At 36.3% G+C, this 9232-nt stretch overlaps 3 protein-coding genes across 7 annotated transcripts in view; all 3 read left to right on the top strand.

The window, feature by feature from the left end:
• The first annotated feature begins 81 nt into the window (after positions 1-81).
• LOC111491131 (sm-like protein LSM2) lies at positions 82-2555 on the top strand. Its single transcript, XM_023139897.1, has 3 exons — positions 82-234; positions 420-578; positions 2173-2555. Exons 1-3 carry the CDS (start codon positions 232-234, stop codon positions 2290-2292), a joined length of 282 nt encoding a protein of 93 aa, XP_022995665.1. The 5' UTR covers positions 82-231; the 3' UTR covers positions 2293-2555.
• A 107-nt stretch (positions 2556-2662) lies between these two features.
• LOC111491129 (apoptosis-enhancing nuclease) lies at positions 2663-7317 on the top strand. 5 transcript variants are annotated; one of them, XM_023139895.1, is made up of 9 exons: positions 2663-3191; positions 3432-3455; positions 3664-3714; positions 3816-3967; positions 4037-4170; positions 4740-4951; positions 5044-5250; positions 5489-5569; positions 6709-7317. In XM_023139895.1, exons 3-9 carry the CDS (start codon positions 3680-3682, stop codon positions 6971-6973), a joined length of 1086 nt encoding a protein of 361 aa, XP_022995663.1. In that variant the 5' UTR covers positions 2663-3191; positions 3432-3455; positions 3664-3679; the 3' UTR covers positions 6974-7317. The 5 variants fall into 5 exon arrangements, with proteins under 5 accessions (XP_022995663.1, XP_022995662.1, XP_022995661.1 ...); XM_023139894.1 differs by having other exon boundaries at positions 3432-3527; XM_023139893.1 differs by having other exon boundaries at positions 3432-3580.
• A 638-nt stretch (positions 7318-7955) lies between these two features.
• The window catches only part of LOC111491264 (protein PALE CRESS, chloroplastic), a 5986-nt gene continuing 4709 nt past the window's right edge, over positions 7956-9232 (top strand). The window contains exons 1-2 of the mRNA XM_023140093.1: positions 7956-8139; positions 8232-8299. Coding sequence (XP_022995861.1) covers positions 8022-8139; positions 8232-8299 — 186 coding nt within the window. The 5' untranslated portion in view covers positions 7956-8021. The remainder of the gene's footprint in view (positions 8140-8231; positions 8300-9232) is intronic.

Genomic DNA, 9232 nt, shown 5'->3' with positions numbered 1-9232 from the left:
TTTTTTTTTTTTTTTTTTTTTTTTTTTTTTTTTTTTTTTTTTTTTTTTTTTATAATTTAGGCAAGTTTTACAATTTAAACTCCCAAAAAGAAGAGAAGGCACTCGTCGTGTTCCCTAATATCGTTTTCCCTTCTGTTTGTGATATAGGTCGGGCCGCATTTCGACCTTTGCCGGTCGTCGAACGTCGAAAGCAGATAGACTGAAGGCCGGCAGTTTAAATCTCTAGTGAAAATGGTAATTCCTCCTTCATTCAAGTACTGGTTTCCATCGTTTTAGGTTTTCGTTATTGTTAATCGTACTTTAGTGCTTAAGCCGTTGCTCCTTTTTGGTTTCATCTTATCGTGTCTCAGATCATTCACGGTTTCTAAAATCTCTGGCTTACATGCGTTCGGACTTTTATTTGGGTTTTTTTTTGTCAGTTGTTTTTCTCGTACTTCAAGGACTTGGTGGGCAGAGAGGTGACGGTTGAGTTGAAGAACGACCTAGCAATCAGAGGAACTTTGCACTCTGTAGATCAGTATCTCAACATCAAACTTGAAAACACGAGGGTTGTTGATCAAGACAAATACCCTCACATGGTATCTAACTTCTTTGCATAAATTATATTTAACCGATATATTTGGTTGATTATTTTATGCTCTCACGCATTCTGCTGACCTGCGCTGGAGTCTAGGGTGACTTCGATCTTGTTTTTCTCTGTTTACCATTTGTTATAGGCATCATTCTCCTCATTTCTGCTTCTTCTGTCCTCTAGTTACTATTTACTGCTGTTTTGATTCTAATAACTGTAAGGTTCTCTGGCGAGATGTATGATATGTGGTTATGGTTAACAGATTATTTGTACTGCCGTTTGTTACTGTCACCCTAAAATTTTAATTATAAATGTTGTTTCAATTGAGGACGTAGGTTGTCTTTTTCATCCTTTGGTATTTCTTGAATTTTCTCTTGGGAAAATTTTCAAGCTATTTTGTGGGCGGTCCCGATCCGGTGAAAATTTCAAGTGATCTTGTTGCTTGGTTAGAGTTCTTAGCAGGGATTTGAACTTACTACCTCTTGGGGAAAGTAAAATGCCTTGACCACTGAGTTGTACTCTTTTTCCTTTCTGATGATTGGAAGTGGGGAGGGTAACGAGGTTTAGGATTTTATTTGGTGCGAATTTTTTTTTGTTGTTATTTTTTTTGGGATCTTCCTTCTTCTGTTCCGGTCAATTGTGAGGACTTTAGTCCTCTTTTATTCTTGTGAACTAAAATTTCGATACAAGTCGAAATGGCAAGTATATTAAACTGAATCCATTATATTGTACATATGATGGTTGGTTTTAGTTTCTTTAACTTAGGAACCAAATTGAAACTTTTTCGAACTCAAGGACCAAAATTGTATTTTACCTTTGTTTGTTCTGGTTGGTTGCAAGTTAGCTAGTAAATGAAGGGATGATCTCGTGTACCTTTACACAGTTTGAATGAGATATAGATTTTTTGTTCTTGAGTCTAAATGTCAAGTAAATACATGGGTGAGAGCACTCGCATATTAATTATGCAAATATTTTAAATGCTGTTTATAAGTAGGGACTATCTTCAGACCAAGAACACTCATTTTGTATCAAGAACGTAGCTTTATAGATTATTTAACAAACACGTAGCCTAAGTACTGCGGTGGTCTTTTCTGATTGATTTCAAATCCTTCTGTGGCTCGGTTTATGTAGTAAGACCACAGTTTTTGGGGCCAGCATAATCATGCCATGGTGTGTAAACTTTGGTTTGAAGAGTAGGAATTTGATATTTTTCCCAGCCTCTTGTTTATGTTTGTTGTGGAATGGGTTTTGTGTTTTTTCTCCTTTCTTGATTCAACTCCAATCTAAAATGTCACTATGGTCACTAAATAAATCAGAACTGTGGGTAATAGAAAGACATTGATGTTGGTTGCTGATTTTATGATTGGTGAATTCTGTTAAGTGACCAGAGTGAAATTTTAGTTTGGATTAAAAGGTATCTTGTGACCAGAGTGAAATTTTAGATTGGGTGTGTGAACCTTGTTTAAAAGGCTATGTGCTCAGGATACATAAGAACGACTTTCGAAGCGTGTAGGAACTTGTTTCTCTCCCAGCCTCTAGTTGTGTTACCTGTAATTTTGTTGGTTTAGTTGTACTAATGGAGTTAAATTTTCTCATTTCAGCTTTCAGTGAGAAACTGCTTTATCAGGGGATCGGTGGTGAGATATGTTCAACTTCCACCGGATGGTGTTGATATCGAGCTGTTGCATGATGCCACAAGACGCGAGGCTCGGGGTGGCTAATGTCAGTTAGTTTGGAAGTTTGTATGGAATATATTCATTGATTAGAGTGCACTTTTTAGTATACGACGTGAGACAATTAGAAGCTCGTACTTTGTGATCTAGCGACACTTTATTTTCTGTTCAACTATTCTCAAGCGAAAAATCCATTGACATTGTAGTCAGCAGGAGATAGTGAAACCAGGGTTGAGGCCTTCCGGTGGACAAAAATGTATGTTTTGGTTTCGGATTCACATTCAAACAATTGCATAAACAGTTGAAGTTTAAAGACGTCCCACACACCCTTGTATACCCCTGTTGCTAATTGCTAGAGCAAGACCAGATTAGTCCTTATAAATTATTGATTAGAAATTCATGTTTCTTTCTGAAATAAATGGACCTTTTCCTTTCCATTTTCCCCCTCCCCAATCTCAGAGCTTCGGCACCCCGTTCCCCCGTTAGCCACCCAAAGCACCCGTCGCTGCTGGCCTTCCTTTCCCCCCACCATTTCCCTCTTACTTTCTCTTATTTGAAAAATTTCAGATCTGTAAAAAGTTTTGAATATTGAGCTCTCGGCAAGCGGCGGACGTGAGAAAGTGCTATTTGATCTATTTTTTCCCTTTTTACATTTAATTTAAAATTAATCAGATATTTATTTTTTCGAAATTTAAATAACTAACTAAAATCTTACAAAATTCTTCCCACCCCCTGTAATTTTCAACCCGGGTGCTTTTGCTCGTTTAAAACTTCCTCTCTTGTTCGTACTTCTTTCTTTTAATCCATACAAAGTCTCCATTGCAGTAGGGTTTTCGAAAAAGCTCGTGAGAATGTGGGCCTGGGGCTGGAAACAACTCTTCCACTGCGTCTTCTAACCAAACTATCACCACTTGCAGCTCTGCAGCGATCACGAACGATCTATTCAGGTGCGCTTCCACCAGTTTTATAATCCTTTGTCAAATTCGCTGGAGAGAGATTTATTTTCGATTTTTCTCGTAGTTCTTCTCTCAGCCATCCTTCGCTTTTCTATCGTCTGAAGTTTGATCATTAATTCTTTTAAGATTGCTTTATATTCTTGCTAAAAAATAGCAACGTATTTAGTTATATTCCAAAGTATTTTGTAATTTGTACATCTCTTCTCTTATCTGCGAAATTTCCTTTTGTAGTCCAACCAAAGAGATCATTATAAGGTGGAGCTCGGAAATGACGCATTCCCCAAACATCTTTTCCTTTTTACCAATATCACTCCCATAAACCAATAAGTATACACGGTTCTTAGGAGAGGGTTTCACTTTGTTGTTGTAGTATCTCTACGGTATATAATATTGTTGACTGACCATCCTTAATGAGGCTGTACTGCTATTTTACCTGAATTGAATTTGATTGTCTTCTTATTAGAAAAGAAGAAACTATCATGGCAGCTTCTATCACCACCAAAGAATGCCTAAGGTTGGCATCTTTTCATTTAACCCTCTGCAATTGTTTCCAATTTTTGTCTTATTGAGTACTTGACGTTGACGATGGAAATTATAGTGTATATTTGTTTACAGACATAAATGCTCTGCATGCTACAAGCAATATAAGAAGAAAGAGCATCTTATTGAGCACATGAGAGTTTCGTATCACTCTGTTCATCAGCCTAGATGTGGGGTCTGCCAAAAGCACTGCAAATCATTTGAATCATTGAGGGAACATCTAAATGGTGAGATATTTTGTGTTTTTTTTGTGGTAATATATCATAACACCATCTTATTACAATCCAGTCTTTTAGGTCCACTTTCAAAATCAAATTGTTCAAAAATTTTCTTGGAGCAAGGTTGTGGGCTTTGTTTGAGAGTACTTGATGATCGCACATCTCTCAGTGGGCATCAAGACATTTGCCGCTTAACAGCTCCTGTTCGCCAAGTCAGTCGCCTGTGCTCTATGCATCATATATGAAAATTAATGAAGTTACTGATAGTTCTCTTAAAAAAATAAGGTTACTGGTAGTATATATTTCTAGATCAATCTTGAAATTGAACCATTTATTATTAGTTTTTTTTTCTTAATGCGGAACCTACTTTCATGGAGAGAAATGAAAGAATATATACGTCCATACAAAACAAGAAAAAAAAAAAAAAAGAAGAAGAAGAAAACAGCCCCAAAAAGGAGTCCAACACTAATTAAGAAAAGGACTCCGATCCAAAAGTGCAAGATCTAGTTGATATATATATATATATAAAGAGAAGCAAAGACCGATGCCCACAACGAGATCTTAATGCTCAATATACCAAGCCTCACTTGCAGGTCTCATCAAGCCCCTAAATAGCATTTGAACTTTTATTGAAAACGACCTCGATTAAGATTATTATTTATTAAAGTGCACAATATCAGTAACCCTCTGCAATATCAGGTAAACGATTAAGATTATTATTTATTAAAGTGCTTATGATATCATACATGCATTTCAAAATTTGATTGGGGTTCTGTTGTAGGGAACAAGTCTATTGCCAACTGATTTATCAGATTGTTATGATGAAGACCGTTCTGATCGAGGCCTTGGAGCAATAGCTATGGATTGTGTAATGGCTGGCGGTGGAAGTGATGGCACACTGGACATTTGTATTGGGATCTGCCTTGTTGATGAAGACGAGAAATTGATTTTCAATACTTTTGTACAACCACAAATACCAATTGCGAATTACAGGTATTTGTCTGTGTCTTTGTCTTGCTCTTGAAGGAAGGTTTTAGCTTTTAGAAACCAGCCTGTTAGATGCTCATATCCTGGTAATGTTGTAGGCATGAAGTAACTGGGCTAACGGAAGAACGTGTAAGGTATGCCATGCCACTGAAAGAAGTCCAAGAAAAAGTATTAAAAATCTTGTTAAATGGAGAAACCATCGAGAGATTGAGAGTGAATGGTGGTAAAGCTAGGCTTCTTGTCGGCCATGACTTGGAGCATGATTTAGATTGCTTGAGAATGAATTATCCTGATCATATGTTAAGGTGAATTTTCTCTAACTTGGGTTGTAATTATGCGTAGGTTAGTTTCACTTTTATTGAAAATGAGATGCATTTGAACTTTTAAGTGATCTGCATTTGATAACATGATTTTTTCTGGCAATAAATCCTGTCGTTGGGGGATGATAATGTGTTTTTGCTCTGAATTTTACACGACATGCTTCTCTTTTTTTGTGCACATTATTCTTACACATTCACCTTTTGGCTGAAACATTTTCTGCAGGGACACTGCTAGATATACTCCATTGATGAAAACAAATTTGGTTAGCCATTCTCTCAAGTACCTTACTCGAACATATTTGGGGTAATATTCTTTGGTTCATATTGATTTAAAGAATGATAGGGTAATTTTTCGTTTCTTTCCAACTGAAGCAAGTATTTTATTAATAAACAAACATAAAAACTTCATTATTCTCTACAAAATGGAGGACGAGGGAAGTAAGATATCACCCAGCCAAAAACCTAAACCCCAGGAGTATGTGAAAAGCGACCTCTATCAAAATTATTATTTATTGATACAAAAAGGGAAAAATTATGTAAAACTCTAAACAAATTATTCCAAGTGGGGGTTAGTCCCAGACTGGTCTTTAAAGTTTTTGTTGTTCCTCTCAAGAGTGATATAAAAGCCAACTTAAAGCTCTTGTAAGCTTGTAGGATTTCTCCATGGTATTTTTGCTAGACTATAAACCCGCCATCCAGAGAGGATCTAAGCGAGCAGGAAGGAATTTCACAACACCAACGAAATTATTGCGATTGCACATACATTTTTTTATTAACTCTTTTATGTTTATTCTTAATGCTTATCATTGTGCTCTAATACCTCACGGTCTGTCCATATCTGTTACGCTAGGTATTAGGTTGGGCTTAAAGAATAAATGCGTTCTTTATTAAATCTTAGATTTGTTCTTAATGCTTATCATTGTGCTCTGGTACCTCACGGACTCTCCATATTTGTAACTATAGGTATTAGGCTTGTTCAATGCTTAAAAAGTAACTATACTTTTAAAATGCTTTGGAAAACGTGTTCTAGTGCCGGTAATCAAACCGAGCCTTGGATATCAATAAGAATGAAAAAACTGTATCCAACACATCATCCTAGAATGTTTTTAGTTGAATATGGATTCCTTATTATTTTTTAATAAACTTGTAAGGGTCAAGAAAATGAACTTGAAACCGGCTAAGCTAAGGCTAAGAAGAGCCGCCAAAGGCCAGCTGGCCATTTTCCGCTTCATTGCTAACTCATGAGCAAATCCAATGTTCTGCATCTTCCATATTGAAGAATCAAATTCATTTGGCCTTGTATAGTGTGGTATTTTACACATAAAATTTGATCATGTGGATGGAAAATGAGAGAATGTTGTCTTGGTAGGTGGTAGCATGTTTTTCTCTTTAATCTTGTTTTTAGCTTGTGAAGGATGATCTGTGAGGGCCATGGTTTTGCAGGTATGATATTCGGCAGGGTGTGCACGACCCCTATGAAAATTGTGTATCAGCGATGCGATTGTACAAGAGAATGCGCAGTCTTAATCATCATGGACAAGTTAGGACACCGTTGATTGCTCCTCCCCTTGATCAGTATGTTTCTCACAGTCTTGATTCCTATAGTGCAAAAGATCTTGAGAAGATGACTCCAGATATGCTTTATGAGTTATCGAGATCGAACTTTAAGTGTTGGTGTCTTGACTCGAGATCAGTAATGCAGACTTAGGATCAGATCATTTTCATTTTCTGCTGGGAAGAAAAGGCATAGACAGTACTCATATTGATGGGGAGAGGTGAGGTTGTTGGATGATGAAAAAGGGGGAAATGAGAAGGGAAGGTTGACCTGCTCTTTTGTATCTATCTAGCCTTTCAAGACTTGAAACGATTAAAATGCACCTGTTCTATCGTATATTGGCGTCTTGCCAATTTATGGTTGTGTTTTAGGTCTCTGTTGGTGTTTGTTTCTTGATACAGACGTGTATTGGAATGGAACGGACTTTAGAGGCATCTTTAGAAGTGTTAAATCAAATATGAAAATGATTAAATATTATTTACACTTTTCTTCGAGGGAAAAAATTGATTCTGAGGTTGGCCTACGAACATGGTCTCAGATACTACATCTGTGACAATATATATATATATATATATTTATTTATATATATAATTCTTGGATTGGAATGCTTGTAAATCTTCTAAATTTACTTATTTGAGATATCTATCTGAACTACCATTACTTTTATTTACTTCTATTCAAATAAGATGCTGACTCCGTCGATTTTCTTTTGTAATACGTCTCCATTTAAAATTTAAATTTTAAACTAAATCTACAGTACAGAAATAAAACTCCAGAAAATAAAGAAACTAAAACATAAAATAATAACAATGAATTTTAAATGTAATGTATTGAAGTAATTGACATGAAAAGTAGATGAAGACGAGTGATTGAAACATAAAGGTGAATGTACCCTAAAAGATTAATCTCCACGCTACAAATGTACATTTGTATAATTGAGAAGGCAAAAGAAGGAAAGCGGGTTGGGGCTAGTGGCACCCATATCACCAGTGGCATTTTTGTAATTTACTTAAGGAATTATCTTGATTAAGTCATATTTATATCTGTGTGATTTCGTGTCCTAAATTAGGAGAAATTTGTGTAATCTCATTTATCTTGTTATTTTTAAAAAATAAATTAAATTGAGGAGCCCCTTGTCCTTTAATCCGTTCGTGCAAGCATCCAAGTCCTTTCCCAGCCTGCTGGTTGTTTCGGAACTATAATGTTGGCACAGGTGCTTTGGCTGAGATGCTCACCAGTTCCACCATTACCCTCTGCTTCCCCAACCTTACCGAAGCTTTCAACCTCCTATTTCTTAAAGCTTTATTCATCTCGTCCTGGTTAGCTCTGTTGCAGCTTGTTTATTCACTCTTCAGATACTGAATTTATCGTAACTTCTCATTTTGGAGGTTTTGGTGATTTTGATGGTCAGTTTTAAGGAGGAGCTTGAGCAAGGAAGAGCCGCTTATTGATGGGCTTCCCAAAGAGTATTACGATGATGTACGTGGATATTTGAATTTAACTACTCCCTAATTTGCATTTTCGGTTGATTGAGCTTCTACTTCTTCATCTATTTCTTCTTGTTTGCTATTTATTTGATTTTTTCTCTCTCTCTGGTGGTTTGGAAAAGGGTTAACACTTGACAGATATGAAAATGATTGATTTTCCGAGTGACACATGCCTGTTATCTAGAACCTGCTGAAGCTGAAACACTTTCGAACATAAATAAAAGACAATTTCTGTACTTGACGATTTTAGGGGAAGTTTCCTGTTCGACAAAATGTTTTGTGAAAATTTATTTATTTTTACATACCAAATCCTCACTCTAATTATTTCGTCATCTTCCTTTCTGGCTGACCAAAAACTTGTGACCATGGTTAAACGTCGTAAAAGAACTTGTGTTTCCTATTTTACTAATTATACTGATGTGGCCCAAAATTCGTGATCATGAGAGCGAGGGAGGGGGGAAAAGAAAAGAGGAAGAACAATGATGCAGGGGAAATGAGAGGGAAAGACAGCACGAATGAAAGTATAGGAAAATAAGTTGGAAGGTTATTTTACAAAGCTGACAGATGCAATTTTTGTTCGATCTCTTTAATTTTGAGGGTGGATAGATTTCTTCGAGGTAGTATAAGCATAGTGGCAGCCACCAGAGAGAATCAATGCGTTTTTCTTTTAACTGACCATCAGAAAGAAAATATATTGGTCAAAGAAATAGAGTGAGCATTTTGGTTCAAAGAAACTAATTATATATATTTATATTTCCTGAGCTATTGATGAATGGGTCAGGAAAAAAGAAACAGGGGTGGCTACTAAATTGGATATGAAAAGGCCTTTTGGTATGATGGATTGGGATTTCCTCGAAGAGAATCATTGTCAAAAAAGGGTTTGAGAACAAGGGGATACGATAGATGCGGGTGTATATCCCCCCCC

This window comes from Cucurbita maxima, unplaced genomic scaffold (assembly GCF_002738345.1).
Source record: "Cucurbita maxima cultivar Rimu unplaced genomic scaffold, Cmax_1.0 Cma_Scf00016, whole genome shotgun sequence".
In the NCBI taxonomy this organism is placed as follows: Eukaryota; Viridiplantae; Streptophyta; class Magnoliopsida; order Cucurbitales; family Cucurbitaceae; genus Cucurbita; species Cucurbita maxima.
This window is presented reverse-complemented; position numbering and strand designations above follow the sequence as displayed.

What these genes read in the sequence shown, in the direction of transcription:
- LOC111491131 (XM_023139897.1), top strand. An exon ending in AAGACAAATACCCTCACATG is followed by an intron (nt 579 to 2,172) that starts GTATCTAACTTC and finishes TTCTCATTTCAG; the next exon opens with CTTTCAGTGAGAAACTGCTT.
- LOC111491129 (XM_023139896.1), top strand. Translation starts at nt 3,680, where the DNA reads ATGGCAGCTTCTATCACCACCAAAGAATGCCTAAG. An exon ending in ATTGAGGGAACATCTAAATG is followed by an intron (nt 3,968 to 4,036) that starts GTGAGATATTTT and finishes CCAGTCTTTTAG; the next exon opens with GTCCACTTTCAAAATCAAAT. An exon ending in ATACCAATTGCGAATTACAG is followed by an intron (nt 4,952 to 5,043) that starts GTATTTGTCTGT and finishes GTAATGTTGTAG; the next exon opens with GCATGAAGTAACTGGGCTAA.